The sequence below is a fragment of the Morchella sextelata genome (genome assembly GCF_020137385.1).
Source record: "Morchella sextelata strain SCLS chromosome Unknown scls_21, whole genome shotgun sequence".
Classification (NCBI taxonomy): Eukaryota; Fungi; Ascomycota; class Pezizomycetes; order Pezizales; family Morchellaceae; genus Morchella; species Morchella sextelata.
The window spans coordinates 493268-513831 of NW_025408636.1; the positions used below are offsets into that span (position 1 = coordinate 493268).

The 20564-nt window shown below is 51.2% G+C and overlaps 7 protein-coding genes across 7 annotated transcripts; 4 read left to right on the forward strand and 3 right to left on the reverse strand.

The window, feature by feature from the left end:
* Positions 1–166: 166 nt before the first annotated feature.
* On the forward strand, positions 167–4268 carry H6S33_006703 (uncharacterized protein; the record flags this gene model as incomplete). The annotated part of the gene is made up of 5 exons (XM_044838044.1): positions 167–603; positions 662–759; positions 828–1098; positions 1168–1740; positions 1799–4268. 5 exons carry the CDS (start codon positions 167–169, stop codon positions 4266–4268), a joined length of 3849 nt encoding a protein of 1282 aa, XP_044689521.1.
* An 803-nt stretch (positions 4269–5071) lies between these two features.
* On the reverse strand, positions 5072–6308 carry H6S33_006704 (uncharacterized protein; the record flags this gene model as incomplete). Its single annotated transcript, XM_044838045.1, has 3 exons — positions 5072–5490; positions 5559–5839; positions 5929–6308. The coding sequence occupies 3 exons, from the start codon at positions 6306–6308 to the stop codon at positions 5072–5074; spliced, it is 1080 nt and encodes a 359-aa protein (XP_044689522.1).
* A 265-nt stretch (positions 6309–6573) lies between these two features.
* Positions 6574–8010, forward strand: H6S33_006705 (uncharacterized protein; the record flags this gene model as incomplete). The annotated part of the gene is made up of 3 exons (XM_044838046.1): positions 6574–6664; positions 6730–6778; positions 6858–8010. 3 exons carry the CDS (start codon positions 6574–6576, stop codon positions 8008–8010), a joined length of 1293 nt encoding a protein of 430 aa, XP_044689523.1.
* Positions 8011–8803: 793 nt separating this feature from the next.
* Positions 8804–10081, reverse strand: H6S33_006706 (uncharacterized protein; the record flags this gene model as incomplete). The annotated part of the gene is made up of 1 exon (XM_044838047.1): positions 8804–10081. One exon carries the CDS (start codon positions 10079–10081, stop codon positions 8804–8806), a length of 1278 nt encoding a protein of 425 aa, XP_044689524.1.
* Positions 10082–12702: 2621 nt separating this feature from the next.
* On the forward strand, positions 12703–14103 carry H6S33_006707 (uncharacterized protein; the record flags this gene model as incomplete). The annotated part of the gene is made up of 4 exons (XM_044838048.1): positions 12703–12857; positions 13070–13352; positions 13481–13610; positions 13706–14103. The coding sequence occupies 4 exons, from the start codon at positions 12703–12705 to the stop codon at positions 14101–14103; spliced, it is 966 nt and encodes a 321-aa protein (XP_044689525.1).
* A 1970-nt stretch (positions 14104–16073) lies between these two features.
* Positions 16074–17352, forward strand: H6S33_006708 (uncharacterized protein; the record flags this gene model as incomplete). Its single annotated transcript, XM_044838049.1, has 2 exons — positions 16074–16420; positions 16482–17352. 2 exons carry the CDS (start codon positions 16074–16076, stop codon positions 17350–17352), a joined length of 1218 nt encoding a protein of 405 aa, XP_044689526.1.
* A 1282-nt stretch (positions 17353–18634) lies between these two features.
* Positions 18635–20141, reverse strand: H6S33_006709 (uncharacterized protein; the record flags this gene model as incomplete). The annotated part of the gene is made up of 11 exons (XM_044838050.1): positions 18635–18686; positions 18744–18757; positions 18851–18865; positions 18928–18969; positions 19241–19275; positions 19344–19424; positions 19505–19567; positions 19649–19859; positions 19914–19941; positions 20008–20042; positions 20139–20141. 11 exons carry the CDS (start codon positions 20139–20141, stop codon positions 18635–18637), a joined length of 579 nt encoding a protein of 192 aa, XP_044689527.1.
* Positions 20142–20564: the final 423 nt, after the last annotated feature.

Sequence of the window (20564 nt, forward strand, 5' to 3'; positions counted from 1 at the left end):
CGGGTAAGACATGCATCTGAGCCCGTCGAGACAGCTAACCCCGCATACAAGCTGGGCCTTTCGACACAAAAGGAGTTTTTTTTTTTCAACGGACAGCTCTTTTTCCCTGGGGGCACTCGACACGATCAGGCTTTAGCGCCCGTCCTAGGCCCCTGAAGATCATAGAATGGCTGAAGCTATAGGACTTGCGTCGGGCATCGTCGGCCTAGCTACAGTTGCTGTGCAGGTTACCGAAATAAGTTACAGATATTATACAGGAGTGAAGGGAGCGCCAACGGAGATTAAGGAGCTTTTGGATGAGCTGAACTCACTTAGCCAGGTACTTAACGCTCTGAAAGAGGTGGCCAAAAAGAGCCCACACTCAACGGCTCTGCGGAAACTCAGTGAAAGCATCAATGGTGTCGATGGACCTCTTCCACAATGTCTCGATATGTTAAATGATCTCAAGACTAAGTTGGAGCGTTCGAAGTCTGAACAGGGACGATGGAGAAGATTCTTGCATCGTCTCAAATGGCCACTTGTACAAGGAGACACCCAGCAATATATAAGTCGAATTCAAAGACAGAGGAGTCTTTTGACCACAGCTTTGAATATTGACCATCTGTGAGTTAGGGGGATAGAGGTCGGGAGAATAAACTTATACTAATACCATTAATCCAAGGTCGTTATCGACTGAAATCAGAGAATCTGTAGGCAAAACGGAGATAGCCATCCGAGACCTTCAAACCCAGGCGGAGGAAGAGAAAAAAGTCCGCTTGGGTAAGAACCTGTATTTTAGTGTGTTTACTATTAGAACTTCCCTGCTAATACCAGTACTTGCACATCAGCGGAAAAACAGACTAAAAAATATCAAAAGACTCTCCACTGGTTGCACCCTTATGATACAGTCACAAAGCAGATTCACATTACTAGCAGGCGACATCCGAACACTGGGGGATGGATCTTTGAAACGCCTGAGTTTAAAGCATTTGAGAAGGCGTCTAGTCTAGGATCTGGATCTCAACTACTCTGGGGCTATGGCATTCGTATGTTTGACCGACTTGAGCATTTTTTGGAGACGGCTATTGACTGGAAGCGCAATCGTTACAGCTGGAGCTGGTAAATCGTTTTTGAGGTATGCGATAACAGCTCTTCCTGAGTTTCTTGCGACTAAAGCAATTGCCATAGCTCCTTTATAATCGACTATTTCCTGGGTAAAGCAGCGGCACAAGATTATGGAGTAGCCTATGTATATTTTGATTTCAAAGAGAAAGATACGCAAACGCCGCTGCACACCCTGGCTAGCTTGGTCAAACAACTTGCATCTCAAACCAAGACTCTCCCAGCAGAGCTCGACAAGCTCTATGATAGATGCATGGATAACGCGGTTGAGGGCAGGCCAACGTTCGAGGAACTCTACAATATCCTCAACATTCTTTTTAAATCATTTAACCAAGCTTTCTTGATCTTTGATGCGTTGGACGAGTGTGACCAAAGGGAGCAGCGGACAGAACTTCTTAAACTGATTCATCGTATGAGGAACGATGGAGCTAACATGTTTGTGACGAGCCGCCAGCACCCAGGTGATATCCAAGAATCCTTTCGTGAAGCTCAGAAGATTGAACTGTCAGCACACGGTGAAGACATTGCCACCTATATTCGCCAGACCATCAACAACGATCTGCAAGCAAAGCGTCTTATTAAACAGGCAAAATGCGAGAAACGGATTGTGTCCGAGCTTACTGAAAGTGCACACGGGATGTAAGTAGTTTTGTTTGGATGTTGGAATTCTGCTGGGCATTCTCATGCTTTGTCTTAGGTTTTTGATGGTCCATTTCCACGTTGAGTACTTGTGCCAGCAAACGACTGGGAGGCAGATACTGTCCGCTCTTGAGAAGCTAAAAACATCTTCGGCCGATGGGAGACCTTTAGACAACACATACAGAAGAGCTATGGAGACAATTCGCGGGCAGACTCTTGTACGGGCAAAGCTAGGGATGGACGTGCTCTCGTGGCTGGTCAACTCAAGGCGCCCACTTACGCTGGAAGAACTTCGAGTTGCAATATCAGTAGAGCCAGGACGGTATGAGCTCGACGATCTAAACTTGCTGGTAGAAATGACAACGATTCTCGATGTCTGTGCCGGTCTTGCCATGTTTGACAAAAACGGCAACACTATCCGTCTGGTCCACTACACCGTGGAGGAATACATCTTGGAGAACTCAGTGCTCCAGGGCGCAGAATTCACACTTGCCATGGCCTGCACTACTTTCCTGTCCTTTGATATCCTTGCAAAAGGGCCCTGCTCGGACAAAGTCTCGTTTATGGCCCGGGTCAAGTCGCACCCTTTTCTCCTCTATGCAGTGCGCTATCTACGCCATCATCTTGTGCAATGTGACGAGACCTTGTCGGTTGATATGGTCCTCAAGCTGTGCGAGAGCCCCGGCAACGTTTCTTCCTATTACCAAGTGGAGGGCTGCTATGATGAGATTGAAAACTTTTACCTCAATTTCTATCTCAACTGTCAGAACTATCCAAAGGACGTTCCATCTCTTCATCTGGCGTCCTCACTGGGACACTACCAAGCAGTTCAAGCTCTACTTAATAAAGGAGCGGATATATCATTGCAAGATAGTAGCGGCTTTACAGCGCTGCATGCAGCAGTTCGTGATGGTCCAGCTTCAGTAGTACAACTACTCATTGATAGCGGGGCCGACATACTAGCCCAAGAAGAAGAAGGATGGACTGCCCTGCACATAGCTGCCTTGTGGGGCAATTACGATGTAGTGAAACTGCTTCTTGATAACGGGGCCGAAATATCGACCCAGACCCACGAAGGCCACACAGCGCTCCACCAAGCTGCTAGGGTCCAAAGCTATGAAGTGGTGAAGCTACTCATTGAAAAGGGTGTTGATATATCTGCCCAGGATGATACTGGATTCACTGCATTACACCTAGCAGCTAACGAGGGCTATGACGAGATAGTAAGACTGCTCATTGAAAAAGGAGCGGACGTCTCTACCCAAGCCAGAGAGGGAGAGACACCTCTGAATCTAGCCTCCAGATATGGCCATGAGACGATTGCAAAGCAACTAATTCAACACGGGGCCGATATAACAGCCAAGGACAAGCACAGCCGCACGCCGCTGCACAGGGCCGCCCTACACGGCCACACCGCCGTAGTAAAACTCCTCCTCGACAGCGGCGCCGACATCACCACCCGAAACGGGAACGAATGGACGGCGCTGCACCTCGCTGCAGACGACGGCCACACTGCCGTCGTCCGACTCCTCATCGACCGCGGCATCGACATCTCCGCGCGCGCCGAGTTCGGCCACACAGCGCTCGAATTCGCCGCCACCAACGGCCACGCCGAGGTGCAGCGCGTGATCGTCCAGAAGTTCGCCGAAGAATCGCTCACGACCGACGGCGGCAGCAGCGGGCTGATTGAGGCCGCCATCCACGGCTGCGACGCTGTCGTAAAGATGCTCATTACCAGCGGCGCCGACATCGCTGCGCGCGACTGGGACGGCTCCACTGCGCTACACGGCGCGGCAAGAAACGGCCATACAGACATCCTAAGACACCTGCTCCAGTGCGGCGCTGACATCTCCGCCGTCGACACGGACAACCAGACGGCGCTGCACTCCGCCATCTTCGCCGGCCAGCGCGCGGCCGCAAAGCTCCTCATCGACAGCGGCATCGACATATCTGTCCAGAACATCCTCGCCGAGGCCACGGCGCTCCACCTCGCGGTCGAGGACAGCTGCGACACACTCGTCGCCCTCCTCCTCGATAAGGGCGCGGCCATCAATGCGCAAAACACCTTCCAAGAAAGCGCGCTGCACCTCGCCTGCGAAGGGGGCCGCGACCCCGTAGCGGCCATCCTGATCGACCGCGGCGCCGACATGGCGCTCCGCGACAACCAGGGCCGCAGTGCGCTGCACCGCGCCGCGCAGAACGGCTGCGAGGCCGTCGTGAAGGCGCTGCTGGATAAGGGCGCTGATATCGGGGCGAAGGATAAGGGTGGCGAGACGCCGCTGCATGTGGTGGGCCATGTGGCGGTAGCGAGGTTACTGGTAGATGGGGGCGCGGATAGAAAGGTGGGGGATGGGAATGGGAGGACGCCGGGGGAGGCGGCGGGGGAGAGGGGGCTGGCGAGGGTGGCGGCGGTGATCGATCCGATGCTTGTGCAGCCGGTTGCGGGTCGGGGTGGTGGTGGGGGGAGGGGGAGGGGGAGGGGGAGGGGGAAGGGGAAGGGGAAGGGGAAGGGGAGGGGTGGCAAATAGATGTGGGGCGGGGGAGGGGGAGGGGGAAGGGGAAGGGGAAGGGGAGGGGGAGGGGGAGGGGTGGCAAATAGATGTGGGGCGAGTGAGAGTTTGTGATTCTGGGATTGGTTATTGTGTATTTGTAGCGGGTGTATTTGGAGTTTGTTTTAGATAGCGCTCTTTCGGTATGCACTTCATAGACTAAAGAAAACATACACACACAGTGGGAGTAAGAGCACACACACATACCAGAGATAGAATTACCAAAGCAAGCTGGTACTCAGCCCAACCAATTGAATCACAATCACTCACTCGGCCACACTGCACCCGCGCCGTACACGGTACTACATGTAGTCTCGTACCCATCCGCTTACATGACCCACCAAGCCGGTAAATACTATAAAAACAACAGATAACCGCCCATCGTAAAATAGCCACCATCTGAGTAGATTACTAGCTAGGGTTTATAGCTACAGATACCGCTCCAACAGCTATTCCCTTCTCTTAATGAATTAAACAAAACAAAACCAATATTCCCTTCTCTCTTCTTCTTGATTCTCGTAGGGCGGGCGGAGATGGCGATGGAGAGGTGGGTGGGTTGGTTGATGAGCGGGTGAGTGTTTCAAACAAAGCAGTGGGTACATATATAGATAACCATTACGTCGCATCCGCAGCCGCAGCCGCAGCGCGGAAAGCAAAACCAAAGCAAAACCAGAAAAACAGCAAAACAGCAAAACAGCAAAAAACAGCACACAAAAAGCACTAATAAAAAAAATACACCCCTCCGCCCTCCGCCCTTCCCCCCTCCTTCCCCACACACACACCTACTGAAACCTCCCCGCCAACGCCCTCAGCATCGCCATAGTCCTCTCCTCCTTCACGCGATGCATCGCCATCCGCTCCTCGCGCTCCGCAATCCTCGCCTGCAGCAGCTGCTCCTTCCGCAGCTCCCGGTCGTTCTTTTTCCGCTCCAGCGCCGCCTTCTTCTGCTTGAACCCCTCGGTGCCGCCGCCGTCCTCGCCGCCCATCAGCGTCGCGTCGTCGACCTCGAGCCCGGGCGACTTCTCTTTGAACGACGACAGCTTGGCCGTGATGTCGGCTTTCTTCTCGAGACGGCGGGCGTGTGTGCCGGCGTCGGCGCGCGGCGCGAGTTCGTCGAGGAGCGCGGTTTGGGCGCGGCGCTCGGCTTTGCGCTCGTGGCGCACGTCGGCGTGGGCGAGGGCGGTGGCGGCGGCGGTTTGCTCTGCGGCGTGTTAGTATCCTAGGGCAGGGAGCAGGGAAGAGGGGGGGGGGGGGGGGGCAGGAGGGTACCTTTCTGCATCTCCAGATCCTCAAACGTTGGTCGTGCGGCGCCGAGCTTGCGGCGCTTGTGCGGCTCCTGGCCCGGTAGGAAGGGGCCGACGATCTCGTCTTCGCTGGTGTCGGCCTCTTCGGGCGGGGGTGGGGTTGGGTGGCGGGGTTTGCGCTTTGCGTCCCCGCTGGGTGTGCCGGTGGTGCTGGTTGGGTTGGTGGTGGAGGGAGGATTGGCGGCGGTACTAGAAGACTCCTTCACGGCGCGCTCATACCACCCCCGCGCGAGCTCTCCACGATTACTGCCAATTAGTCGCTGCGGTACACTACGACACCCCTCCCTTCGAAGAAAGAGCGGAACACATACTAGTGGCTCACAAAGCGCTTATACCGTCCCTTCAGCTCGCGCGTCGACAGGCTGTCGAGATACAGCCCCTTCTGGATGTCCAGGTAGTCGCTGAAGATTGCGCGCACGTGCGCCGCGCCCAGGCCGTGCTTGGTGAGCGGGGGCGCGTTGAACGGGAGCGGTGCCTGTGCGGCGGGTGCGGCGGGTGCGGGGGAGGGCGAGGGGGTGCGCGTGCGTTTGCGGCGCCGGGGGGAGCGCGAGCGGGTGTGGTGACGGCGGGAGTGGTGCGTGGGGGAGCGGGAGCGGGAACGGGGGTGGCGGTGGGAGCGCCGGTGGCTGTGGGAGGGGGACTTGGAGCGGGAGCGGGTGTGCCCTCTGTCGCGGCCCCGGGTGCGGTCGGGGCGGTGGTGGTGTGGTTTGTCCATTGTGGCTGTCGGGGTTGTGGTTGGCAGCTGTAGCTGTAGCTGTGTGGTGTGTCGTGAGTGTCTAAAGAAGGGGAAGGGAAACGCTCCCTGCTGCTCTGAGCCCTCCTCGCCAGTTACCCTGCCTGCTGCCCACGCTTCCCTCCCTTCTTCCCTGTCCGTCCGCCGAGCTCACGTCAATGATCATTAGCGAGACCCGACACTGCAATTCACAGCCTAATCGACCCGCAACCGAAACAGAAGAAGCACTACAGAGAAACCTCGCCTCATGAGCGCCACACCGCCGCCGCCGCCGCCGCTAGACACGGCCGGAAAGAAGGGCCATGTAAGGAATACGCCCTCGATTGACGAGCGCAGAGGTGAGTTCGAGCTGGGGAGCCGTGGGGGAGCTAGCTGTGGGAGCTAACGGAGCTGTGCTGAGCAGTTGCGGTGCCGCGGAGGAGAACGAAGGGGCCGTTGGACTTTGAGGAGAAGTAGCTAGCCCTCTCTCTCTCTCTCTCTCTCTCTGTCTGCTCCCTACCTGTGACTTGTAGCGATTCTAACACACCGCAGCCCACCCCCGAAACCCTCCGACCTGCTCTCCCCCACCTCGCCCACCACAACCACAACCACAACCCCCACCCCCGTCTCCCCCTCCCCCTCTCCGACCCCAACCCCCATCCCCAACACACCCCTCACCCCCGCCAAAGACCACACCTTCCTCCGCCACCCCCCCCTCTTCCACCCCCTCCCCCCCACCCTCCTCCCACCCCCCTACCACGCCCTCCCCGCGCCCCCACCCACCACCCCCCTCCCAACCCTCATCACATCCGGCCACCTCCGCTCCGCCGCCATCTCCGCTGCCACCACCCTCGCAGACCCCACCATCCCCCTCACACCCGCCGAGATCTACAGACTATGGTACATCCGCCTCGCCACCCTCACCCTCCTCTCCCTGACGCCCACGGCCGCGCAGGAGGTCCGCGCACTGAGTGATCTCAACTCGTCGTTCTACAAGGACCCCGTCTCCGGCGCGTGTCTGCTGCCGTGGGAGCTCCGAGTGCTCGCGGTGCGCCTGCAGGCCGTGGCCTACGGCGACTGGAGGAGGGCCGTCGCGATGTACTATGAGCTGGGGCGGGAGGCGCGGGGCGCCGTTGTAGCCGCGGGGGGTGGGGAGGCGGCGGGGGTGTGGCGGGAGCGGCTGGTGGAGCTGGGCGTGCGGGTTGGGAGCGCGTTGGTGGAGATGGGGGATGTGGGGGGCGCGGCGAGGCATCTTGTTGGTGTGCGGGGGGGCGGGGAGGGGGTGGTGGTCGCGAGGGCGCTGCTGTGGGTGAGGGCCGGGAATGTGGATGCTGCACGGGGGTGTCTGGGGGAGTTGGGGGAGGGGGCGGCGAGGGGGGTGTTGGCGGCGCTGTTGGTGATGGCGGATGGGCGGTGGGGGGAGGCGGTGGAGGCGTGGCGGGGGTTGGAGGGGGTGGGGGCCGTGGGCGAGGTGTGTAGGAGGTGTAATGAGGCGGTGTGTCTGCTGTATACGGGGCGCTTGGAGGAGGCGCGGGGCGTGCTGGAGGGGCTGGTGGATGAGGGGAGTGTGGCCGCGGGGGGCGTGTTTAATCTGGCGACGGTGTATGAGCTGTGTAGTGATGCGTCGAGGGGGTTGAAGATGCGGCTGGCGGAGAGGGTGGCGGGGTTGGGGGTTGAGATGGTGGGTGCGAGCTTTAAGATGTAGATTGTGGTAGTGTTGGTACTTGGGTTGGGGTGGTGGGGTGGTGGGGTGCGATGGGAGGGGAGGGGATGAGTGGGGATTGGTCCGGTACCTCTGACTTCTCGTTCCTCGTTTGTCCTTGGCGTGAACTTCAGTTCGGCGTTACAGCAATAAATGTATCTATTGCCAACGGTTGTTGTTGATTTGTTCGTATTGTGCGCATCCGTCATGGGCTGTCACTCGGTGGCAATGACCGGTTGTGTAGTTTTTTGGGTGTGGGGGCTCCTTAGTTTAGCCGGTAGATAGGTTGGGACATGGATGCTAACGGAATATATTATCTTGCACATCCATGGATTGGGGCGATGTATTAGTTATTAGTTATTAGTAGCAACCGGGTTTTGGTGAGTGATTGGTACCGGTAAAATGCATTAGTATGACCGTTGTTAATAATAGCTGCATGTATACTAGTGATTGCAATTTATATCTGGAGTGGTTGGAATTGCTATAGTGAACTTGACAGCGCTCGAATGTTTGTGGAGTGTCCAGTTAGGACCTTGGATTGCTATGATTTTTAGCACTAGAAATACAGCTGTTGGAAACTACGAAGAAAAGAAAGAAAGAAAATGAGTAATATACGTCACTTGCTGTATATGATTACATGTAGCCACACCGATCCGATATCATCATGAGGGGAATACACCCTTCCAAACAGCAAGAAAAAAAACAAAAAGCAAGAAAAAAAAGAAGCCAACATTCACGAAAGAAAAAAAACGACTAAACGCCAGATATCCCCCCCCCCCTTTTTCTCCCCCTCTCACTACCTCGCCGCCGCCGCCGCCGCCGCCGCCTGCCTCTCAGCCCTCTCCCTCTCGGTCCTCTCCACCACATCCCTCCACCTCCTCGCAAACTCCCACACCGCCTCCTCGCCCTCCAGCCCCACCTCCACCACATCCCTCGGCAACTTACTCGCGCTATACTGCTGCGACGCAAACTGATACGCCTCCGGATCATCCCTTCCCACCAGCCGCATCTCCACCTCCCTCGCCCCCTCCCCCTCCCCCTGGCCCCCCGATTCATCACCGTTGCGCAGCCGCAGCAGCTCAACCCACGAAAACAGGATCGGGTCCGTGCGCGGCGCAAACGGGTTGATGTCGATCAGCCATACGCGCAGCGGCGTGGCGTGCGGCAGGTACACGTCGAAGACGAAGTCGGGGTCGGGGAACGTGGGGGCGAGGTGCTCGGTGAAGAAGGCGGCAATGGCGGCGGTGAAGGTGGGGCGCAGCGCGGGGAGGAAGTCGTAGTGGTTGGGGTCCCGCTGGGTGATGGCGAGGATGCGGCGCGAGGAGACGAAGACGCGGAATTCGAGGGAGGGGTTGATGGCGAACCATTTGCGAAGGACGAGGTGGTAGGGGATGGTTTCTTGCGTGAGTTTTGGTGGTGGTGGGGAGTCTGCGTTGGTGGTGGTGACGGTGGCGGTGGTGGTGGTGCTTGGGTCGGCGGCGGCGGCGGCGGCGGTGGTGGTGGTGGGTTCCTCGTCGGCGTCGTCGGAGTAAGGGTCGTCGGCGCAGTCGCGGAAGGCATGCTCCAGGTCGTGCGTCACAAAATCAGAGCTCTTGAGCAGCAGGTAGACCTCCCCAGGCGTGCGACACTCCAGCGTATTCGTCGCCGTCATGAACGCCGCATCCTTGGGCGCGCTCCAGTTCAGCTTCGGCGCCACGCTGCCGCCCAGCTCGCGCATCGTCGTCTTGATCTTCTGGTGCAGCTCTGGAAACCGCTGCGTTGGGTTGAGCACCCTCTGCGGCGGCGCCTCGCCGTCCCCCTCGTCGTCCTCGGTCTCGTCGTCGGACTCGGTGTCGGAGTCGGAGAGCGTGGTGATCTGCTCTTCGTCGTCGGGGAGCACGATCCCGTCTTCGCGCAGGTAGGACATGAATTCGGAGGTCAGCGGGATTGTGCGGGCTTTGGGAGTGATGGGCCGGTAGATGGGGTGCCAGGTGGCGAAGGCGCAGTTCATGATGTGGGATTTGCGCACGGGGGGGAAGATGTCGAGGAGGGACTTGGGCGCCTCGAGGGTGTCTGGGGTTGTGGAGTGGGCCATTGTGTTTGGTGGGGAATTGAGGGGTTGGTGGATTGGTGGGTTGGTGGTGTATGTGGAGGGGAGTAGGTTGTGGAGTTGGTGGGAGAAATGGACGGTGTTGAGCTAGCTGTGTATAAAATTGTATTTTTATGCTTGTGTGCCCTTTGGTGGGGCATTTGGCGGGGTGAAGAGGCCGGGTAAGCGGGGTGACCCAAGCGTCATAGCATATCACTCGCTATATCCTACCCAGCTACGCAGATCTAAAGGCCCAATGGTAAATAGAATGGATAAAGATACATGTAGTTCAACTATGGCATTACTTCCCATTTTCTTGATGTATACGGTGTGCATGTGCAGGAGTATACTCTATCTAAACAACAAAACTTAAATCTCACCTCATGGCCTGAAGCAAACTGACCCTTGTGTTCCGATGTTTGTTTTTAATTTTTGTCTTTTTTTTTTAATTCATTAATTGTATGCAGACCGTAGTCTAGGATAATATCGCACTACCACAGAACTTCCCAACCTCTTCCTCCACCTCCCACACAGTAGGAAAGTAAATAAAATAGAATAAGATAAAGAAATAGTCGCGAAAACAGTAGGCTAGTGGCCTGTCCGGTCCCAGATGGGAATTTGTGAAATAAGAAATAGTAGCTTATGGAAGTTAATTTTTGTCTTGAATTGTATGGCGGATTCGGATTAAACAATATTTCAATACGCTGCATTAGAGAGCAACATAGATTGATAATGGTGAGTCAAAGCTTTAATCAGTCATCTAAGCTATTTTTGACGACAAACATCAATTGAGCAATTGACCCGGTATTGGTCATGATGTGCATGAACGTGCTCAGCCGTACACGCGAGAAATACAATATATCTGTATTGGAGATCCACTTTATGCGCTCTCGTTCTAACTCCACAGATCCGAATAGACGCAATAAGCGAATCATCCAGATCCATGAACACGATGTACATCTCCAAGCACTGGTCCCACTGTAATCGTGCCCCAGAAAGCCCGGCATTGGGAACTGTGGTATTGACCCTAGTTTGGCATTGGCCATTGCCCAGTCACAGTCTTAGCAACTCTTGGAACATGTTATGCGCCAAGCGATGATACCTTCTCACCAACAAGTGCGCCTAGTGTTATGTCCATACCAGAGTCATACCCAGAACTTCAATTGACCCAGATTGCAAATGTCGCTTGGTCGATGTCCAGTGTTACAGGCTCATAGCTAAAATCTTGCATCATTAGTGAAATGCTTGGTTATCTTTGAACGCGAGAATGAGCTGTGGTGCGGCATCTTTGGAAACTCAACTTGCAGTGCTGGGATTTAGTTTTGTGAATAGTATTAAGTAATTTGCAGTTAGTGTTTTTGTTGGTGTTTTTGTTTGTTGGCCTTAGTCAAAGAGAGAAAATTGTTTGCCCCTGTTGGAATTAGAGGTTTTAGGGAGATGAGAGGAATGGAAGAAATGAGAACGGTTGGAGATCTCGAGAGAAGGGGATGGATGACAGAAAGAAGAGGATGGATTTCGCCGTTTGGCTTGGGATTGGCCATTGGTTAATCCTAGAATCTCAAATAAGAGCCCAGATGCAATTTGAAAGTATAGAGTAGATAGGAGATCTGTCTAAGCTTCATGTAATGTGATAGAGGGCGGTAAGACCCAGATAATATTATCGCAGGGCCGTTAATAACAATAAAAAAAAAACTCGTTTCTGCAAATACTCTCTGAGCTGTATCATTAAAATGGCCTCCGAAAAACTTCTAGAGTCTAGCATCCATTATTCTAGGGTAGAGACGTTAGACAACGAACTCGTAAAAGGGCTTATTCGCCATCCTGCTAGAGTCACTATTGCTCTTCTGAGCGGCTGTGAAGACAACCAGCGAGGGACTGGCTAGTACACCGTTTTTTAATATCGGGCCTTATTAAACCACCTTGAATTAAGGGCCAATATGGTGGCATCGTTGATTATGGCTTTTGCCGCCCTAAAATCGTCGAGTGATAGCATATGATTTCATTGGGATGGCCCGTAAATCCACTTACCACTCGCTTGTGCGGTGATCGACTGATATCAAGTCTTGAAAAACGAAATCTTAGATATGTAGTGAGAATTTCAATCTCCAAAACCCGCGCGTAGCTGCAATAGACGCTGGAATGAAGATGCAGCGCTTGTCCTGCGGATAGTAGGGATTCATAGCCTCTGGCGGAGGTAACGATAGGTCGAATATGATATGTCCATTTCATCGATGTCATAATGTCTAAGGACCCAGGGGAAGGATATCCATGGATGACCATTGAGTTTAACTTGCGGGTGAGGTTGACGACGTTGAAAGGAAGCACTCCCCTAACCCTCAGATCCGAGCCTCACGTCTTGGCGCACCCGTAGATCTTCCTAGCAGTATCCTCTGATTGATCCTCTGTAAGCTCAAGGCTCCGGGCCAATAACTTCACTAAATCCTTTTTCCATTCTCAGTACGCTCACGTTATACGAGGTTATAACATTTTTACATAAAAGGCTGAGTTCTGTTTCTTTCACCCGGAAATTTCTGCTTGGGGTACCTACATGTAAGACCTGCTACTTCAACGACACCACGACCTAACATCTACCTCGAGACCAATTGAAGGAATTTTTTCAAAGGACCATGAGCACCACTACTCGCTCTAAAAAGAAAGCTTCTAAAGCTGGAGTGCGGGCAACTATAACCCCTCCCGTACCTGCTCCCCTTCGATCACATCTTGCAGCTCAAAAAACTGTGCCAGGGGGTTCTTTGCCAGCTGTAGGGCTGCCGATGTCAAGGTAAATTTCTTACTTTTTGAAATTTCTTCCTTCTTTGAAAAATCCACATTCCCTTTGATTCTTCGAGTTTCTACACCTGGAGAGGTCCGCACGGTGCTTCCATAATGGCAGTCACAGTTTTCATTGACTCTGGCAATGTACCTCTCACATTTGAATTTGTCTTCTATGCAATAATCCTCATTAAGACATATTACTAACCGCATTGTTGATAGAGCCGGCCAAAATACCCCACCAAAGCTTCCTACCCCTCCAAAGCCAAGAAACAAAGCACCGTTTATACTGGCAGGGATAGCAGCATACACACTGACAGCCTACGGAACCTACGTTTATTTTTCGCTCAAGAACGTTCCTGAGTACGTTCCACAGGAGCAAGATCAAACTGATAAGTCACACGTCTTTGAGGGCATTGCTAAGGATTATGATCGCGAAATATGGGCGAGCGAGTTTTTCATGGGCATGCCATTGTTGAGGAGGGCTTTGGGCAAGAGGGCTCAGGTGAGTATCCTTTGCTTTCCTTCATGATATGCCTAAGCGTTGTCATTTCCTTATTGATTATGAGGGATATATATTGGGGCTCTTAAGATCTTGCTAACATGATCTCACTCCACGATTGGGATTTCAAGGGCGATGTTCTGGAGGTCTCGGCGGGGACTGGAAGGAATGTTGATTATTATCCAGTGAAAAAATGCAGTTCGATCACTATGGTGGATACCAGTGCGAGTATGCTTAAGGAGGCAAGGAAGAAATTTCAAAGTAAGTCCACTTTCTATCTATAACAGCTAACCACATTTTCCTTCGAATATTATAAAATTTTCCGGTAACATATCACTGATGCATATACCGTATAGAGAAGTATCCCAAGTATAAGAACGCTTCATTTGTGGTCCAGGATGCTGCTGAACCCATCGCTCCGCCCCCGACAGGAAAGGGCTATGACACAGTCATTCAATCAATGGGCTTGTGTTCCCATCATTCCCCGGTGGACCTATTAAGAAATCTTGGAAAGATATGCAAAGACGACGGTAAAATTATATTGTTGGAGCATGGAAGATCACACTACGACTTGCTCAACAATGTCCTTGACTCTTTGGCCCCCAAACATGCCGAAACATGGGGGTGCTGGTGGAATAGAGACGTCGAAGGTATATTGAAGGAAAGTGGCCTAGTGATTGATAAGGTTTCAAGGTATCACTTTGGGACAACGTACTGGGTTGAGGCAAGGCCAGCTAAATCGTCGCCCCCGTAAGCTTATAAATGAAGGCAGCAATCGTTGACTCATAGGTTTTTGGTAACGTCTCCCGAATATGTATAATAACTTAAGGTAAGTTTTACACCAGGTGAAAATGACTGTTTGGTCAGGTGATCGGTTGACGGACGTTAACGGGATTCGCTAACATGTTTAGAAATAAAACACATTCTCAAAATCATTGGCACGTGAAGAAGGCAGAAAATAGACTTTCTTTCTTTACAGGGAAGCTGACAATGGGTCATTATGATATATTTCTGCCTATCAGGCAAAAGCACCAGCATGACGGTGTGTCCTCTTGGTTGTTCTGACGTCGGACTTTACCTGGAACAAGCCCCCAGAGGATCTGTGGTGGCGATCTATACTTTGCCTCGGTAGGGAAGTGATAGTCGTGGCTATCCTCTCCCCCCGCGAATTTAGGGGCGCTTTCGTACTTCATGGGTCACCGCACAAATACACGCGCCGATTTATTTGGAGATACGAAAATAACTTTTTGGACCTTCTACTCCATGCTCCCCCCCCCAAGGTGTGTTTGATAAACATAACCGATGGGGCAGGCTTATCGCATACCAAAACAAGGGGCACCACAGCATGGAGGAATCAACAAACGAATAAATCTGACCCAACGGCAGGTTTGTTCTAGGGTTTTGAACCTTCGGCACGGGGCAGTTTGCGACGCATGCAGCACTTTAACGACACAACAACAACAACCGCCTGGAATGCGCGATATCGGGCCATCCCATATCGAGGTAAGGTTGTGGGGGTGACAAGCTAGGCAAGAGGGTAACTTATTTTCCGATATGAGCGGAGAAGCATATTTTCGGCCTTTCCGCATTTAGGAGGGTGTAAGTTCTTTGAACCATGCATGACTCCTCACCGACAGGGGCCACGTCACCTCTGATTGGCTACTTGTTTCGCGGTTGCCTTCTCGCAACTGGCGGCCGGAAAAGGCAAACGGCGGTCGGTCTCAAGGTTGCCGGGGCGGCGGTCGTCTGGCGGGAGTTTCTCCAGAACTTTGAGGCTTTGGGTGTGGTGGGTTCTGGCGTGGGTTCTACGACTGGGGGTGGTTGCTGGGATGGAAAATTCGGTTTACCGTTGGTCCAAGGAAAAAAACACGGTCAGAGGGGGAAAAGGGCCAAGCGGCGTGACACCACGAAACAGAACGACGGGAAAAAGAAAGTGGGAAGGAAAAAAGGAAGGAAAAAAACCTCAGACACCACCCCTCAGTAACCAAATCGATAATCCTGGCGATATCATTTGCTGCACGCACCCTGTTTTCCTCTGCGCCTCAAATCTCCAACCTTAGTAACGGCTCCAAAAAAATCCAAGATGATGTACTCCACCATCCGTCATCCTCAAATCCTCCTGATCAAGGAATTTACAGCAGCTCGTTCATTTCTCTCCCCCTCCGTTCTTTCCTACACTTCTCCACTTCTACGATACACACAATCAAACCCTCTACTGTCGGTTGGTTATCTCTGCAAATACTCAGATTATTGCCCGTATTGTCAGGCGGATTAAAAATTCAACAAGCATCTGCACAACATCTTCTTTCAACGATACTAGTATTTTCATATCGCACCTATTTGTCAACTGCCGGTTTCTCGCCGCTGTTGTCGCCAGTATTTCCTAGCGACGCCATTTTTTTCTCTTTGGGTCTCTTTTCCCTTTCCCGCGCCTAACAGGTGTTGCTGTTTACCTACAACATATTATTATTCTTTGTACCACCACCACACCGCATTTTTATCCGACTTACCTAGTCGGTGTCGACAGGCGTAATTGGCTGCTTTCCCCGATAGATTGTCTTCGTCAAAAAAAAAAAAAAAAAATAGCAAACCGCCATCTTTTCGATTGATTTCTTTACACTCATATTTCTTCCAAGTGACCGGTGATTCTTCGATTGTAAAAGGCTACATTCGACACTCGGACTCCACCACATTAATTTCATCCCTCTCCTACCAAAAAATACAATGGGTTACAATACTCGCAGAAAGTCGTTATCTCTACCCTCTCTTGGAATACAACTCCCCCAAACTACAGCATCCAGAAGACTCTCTGCCTCTCCAGCGAAAGGCGATTTACCCCTCCAGAAAAAAGTCAAAAGAGAATATTCCCCTCCAGCCGCTCTATCTCGTCAAGACCGCTATGGCAGTAACCTTCCCCCTTCACCGCCACCAGAAAATAGAATCAGTCGTGAGGGTATCAATGATGATATTGTTTCTGGGGTTGTAGATGTCCTTGAGCGGACAGGAAATCGGCCTCATACAGTTAAAGAATTGGCTGCCGAACTTGCGGGTGTTGTTAATATTGTTGAGAAGTAAGTTCTGCTGAGTGTGTTCTGAGTTTTGGTGTTCATGCAATGCTGACGTTCCCCACAGTTCGGCTAATCCCCACGCGATCATTTCCTCGCGATTAAATTCGTTTCTCAAACGCGACAAAACACCCTCGACGCCTTGTATCATCGCTAAACAGCTAATCACTACTCACCCGAGGCGCATCTACTTCTACCTTACTACCTGCCCACATCAACCAATCCCAAAACATGAAAACGACAATATTCCCGCAAGACGCAGTGTTGTCTCGCCCGCACTATCCGACGATGAAGACAACAGGAGAAGAACTGAGATGTCGCCTAGTCCGGAAATTGATTTGGGTCTACATGATGAATCCGATAACGAGTCTTCTGAGGAAAACAGCGGCACTCTGAGCACTTCTAGGGCTAGTATCATTGAGCGCGAGAGGACCACCTCTCCCGCTTCATTAGATAACAAAAGTGCTCTTTCTACACCAGTGCTCGAAGGCGATGAACGGGAGTTCAGCCAGTCAGCCATATTCATTGTGCGCCGCTCCGCCTCTAGGGAAATTGACCAGAACAAGGAGTCTGACAAAAAGAGATCACGGGGAGAATATGAAGCAGACGTGAGCGAAGACCGCCACATTGAATCTTCTACCAACGATGCAGCAGCGATGCTTTTGGGCTATGGAACTTCTGCACCGGCTGTTCCTGTTCCCACTAGCCCTATGGTGGTGCCTACACAAATTACAACAATAACTCCTAATATAAAGGTGGAGGGTGCCACTGGAGTAGATGCTGCCCAAAACCACAACCGGGATCAAGAGAAACCTAATAACGCCACCGATTCCGTCCTCGGTCTCGGGTTAGGCAACTGGGGCGGCGAGCTCGAGAGACATCTCGGTAGCCCAGAAAGCGTCGAACTTGACGAATTGGATGATCTCCTAGACTTTTGAAATCAATCTCTTATCCAAATTCAATCTATTTTTCCTATTTTAAATCTTTGGGTGGTTCTATCATGCTATTATGCGTTGCGACTTGAATTTTGTATATTTTGATGTCTGTCTTGTCTTTTTCCCCTTGATCATGCATAGATCATGCTCTTCTCTCACTCCATTTGTTCCACATGTACGAGTTTGGATCAGGCCAGTTATGATTGGCGGGTAATGATTCTTCGAGCGAACGACATAGCCTAGCTAGGGTCTCGCGCAGTGTATTATTTACATCTACTTCTTTTTGTCCCCCTTTGCCCTACTTTTAATTGAGTAGTTGGGAATGATTGCTGGTGCCCCTTACTGTTCTGTTTTCATTTTTTTCTAGATTGGGATCGCGATTGTACTACCAGAAGGAGGAGAAAAAGAAAACCGGCACGGGCAGAGCCCCGTATCGTGGTGTTCAAGAATGCTTTTTATTATTATCATTACTTTAGTTTATGGAGCTAGGAATGAAGAGGATAAAAAATTACGAAGAATTTGTCAGATCGCTCTGATGCTGCTACGTTGTTACTTATGTCTTGCACTGTTGCACTTAACGAACTCTTTATTTCCTTTTTTTATAGGATAACTCTGCTGTACTCAATTTTAGTATTCTTTGCAGGTGGGGTGGTTTTTCTTTTGTCTGTATGGGGACGCGCTTTTTTTTTTTTTTTTTTTTTTTTGGTGGAAGGAGGGGAACCCAATTTGATGGGGTCGGCATGTTATGTACGGCGTCTCAGATCTGTACTAGGTAGGCAGGGTAGAACTGCATGCACAGACTTCATTGACATGTACACGCGAACGCAAAGTAAACATGTGAGGGGCAGATAGATAAGTAGATGATGGGGTGCATCACCAGAAATCACCCCTCACGATCAACTTCGCTGGCATTATTATTATTTTTTTGGATTTTCTCCGTTTTTTTTTTTTTTTTTTTTTTTTTTTCGTCAAGCGTCACAACCTCCCACTTCTTGTTTTGATATTTGGGGACTAAACTGAAAACTCCATGATCCCGGGGCATTTTTCTCCGCACAGCACGGGTGGGTTTTCTTTCTTTGCTTTTCCGTCCTTGGAATTAAAATAAGGGGCGCCGTAATCATTTCCATGTTTGCTTTACTCGGTGATATCATTTTGGGGGAATTCGTATGGGAGTGACATGTCTCGGATCTGGGCCGAGGGGAACTGTTTCACAGAAACGGCAACAACAGCGCTCCCGCAAACGGCATTTCACTGGTTGAGCCCTTGAATTTGGACCCTGGTTTTCTTAACCGGTAGTCAACCGACCCCTCTGTAATTGGCCAACAGGCGTCATGAACCTGTTCAATTCGAAGAGGTTAGGTTAATCACCTCCTCAACGGTGTTAAGCACATCACCTCCTATTTATTTTCTAGTGCTTGTCTGCTTGGTCGGAAGGGTGCGCGTTCCCCCGTAGTAGTAGCGGTAGTTTAGGAAAATAATTTGCTCGACAACGCGAAAAAACTTCCTTCAGCGTGCTCTGTTGTTTGCAGGTTAGCATGTGTGTGGAGTAACTTTAGTTTGCATTTTTTATATGCGTACAGCACACGCCGCCCGATAGATGCCTGCTCGTCCATCGGGCTTCTAGATGTTCCAGGGGAGGACCCCATCAACCATCGCTAATTAAATAAAGCGCCCCTCGGAGTGGTCCAGATACTCCGTCAGTCCTAATTAAAACATCTCTTATCAGATCCCATCTATTATATGCAGCCGAGGAGGAACCTTCATAATATATCACTCGATATGATGTACGCTGCATGTTGTTGTACACCGTGTTAAATTCCGCCACATCGCGGATCGAAGCAACAACGACGAGGTCCTTTTAAAAGGTCCTCGGGTAAGCAACCCTTGACACCAGTTGAAGCGATGTGCCGTCCCGTTGCTGTGTCCCTGCAGTCGAATGGCCCAGCCCATTACTTACCTGGGCTACGTTACAGAGTGCTGTTTGTACCACTCACGAGTATGCACCAAGAACTGTTGTTGTTGTCTTTGAGGATCGACCCTGTGTTGACCGACGGCGATAACAGATGTTTCGGGCACTGTATTTTGCGGGAAGCACGGACACATCTTAGGTGACTTAATGGAAGAGTGTGATGTAGTCTTCGGATGGATCTCGTACCCGGTTGTGTGCGTCTTGTTTTGAAACATATAGGACAAAGAGAGGGGGCAGTCATCGATATGACTGTATGAGCGATCAGATAATCGTGTCAGTTATATTACAAACGGTGACGGCCATATTGAAAGGGTAATGGGTGATAACAACATGCCCGTAACCGGGAGAATACTATGAAAGGCTTTATTAGATCGATGGAATAATACTGAAAGACCTCGCGACTGATTTTTGAGAAAGAAATAGGATGGTTTGTTAGTGATGATGGTAGTGGTGTTGGAAGATGAAGCGGTGAAGCTAGAGGGAGCATGTAGAAGTTGTGGTAGACGCAACCACCCGCTGTGACTGTTATGTCATCGTTTCTCTGGTAGAACAAAACCATGTATTATCACTCGTGCAATGTTTGCTCATCACTGACCTTATATCTTCCTTTGCATTCGATATCCCTTGGGGACGCTCAAGTGAATAAGTAATCCCTCTTCAAATATTTAGAAAGATAAAGATCGACAAACCACAAATAGACACTATGTAACAGTAGTAATTTCGTCTGAGATATTGGTCACGTGGGGGTCACATAAGGCATAAAAAATGGCGCAACCAGAGGCATTACCACCTAGGCCTCTCCTTTCGATTTACTACATACCATTGCAATAGCGATGCGGCTGATACCTTGCGTGAAATGCTAATAGTGAAGGTGAAAGTCAAGAGCCCTTGATTGAATCATAGACTGTCACTCACCACGGGCCACACAACACGAAATAGCTTAATATGATTTTTATATAGCATGATACCGTTAGCTGGAGTCTCACTGGAGAAAAGATATTTATTGATGAAATAAAGGAGTCCTGTATGTACAAACAGCTATATATATGTTTGGTTTTGGCTCGCTTCTTTCACTATATAGCTGTTTCTTCCGACCCTGCACAATTAATTGGTCTTATTTCAGTCATGCAACTGAAGCCAGCCAGCAGTTCGGTGTATTCATGACCGAGGATATAGTACCGAGTGACAGATGATGAATATAGTAGTTGTTCGGGAACGACTTTATCCCGAGATGGTATGATATGAT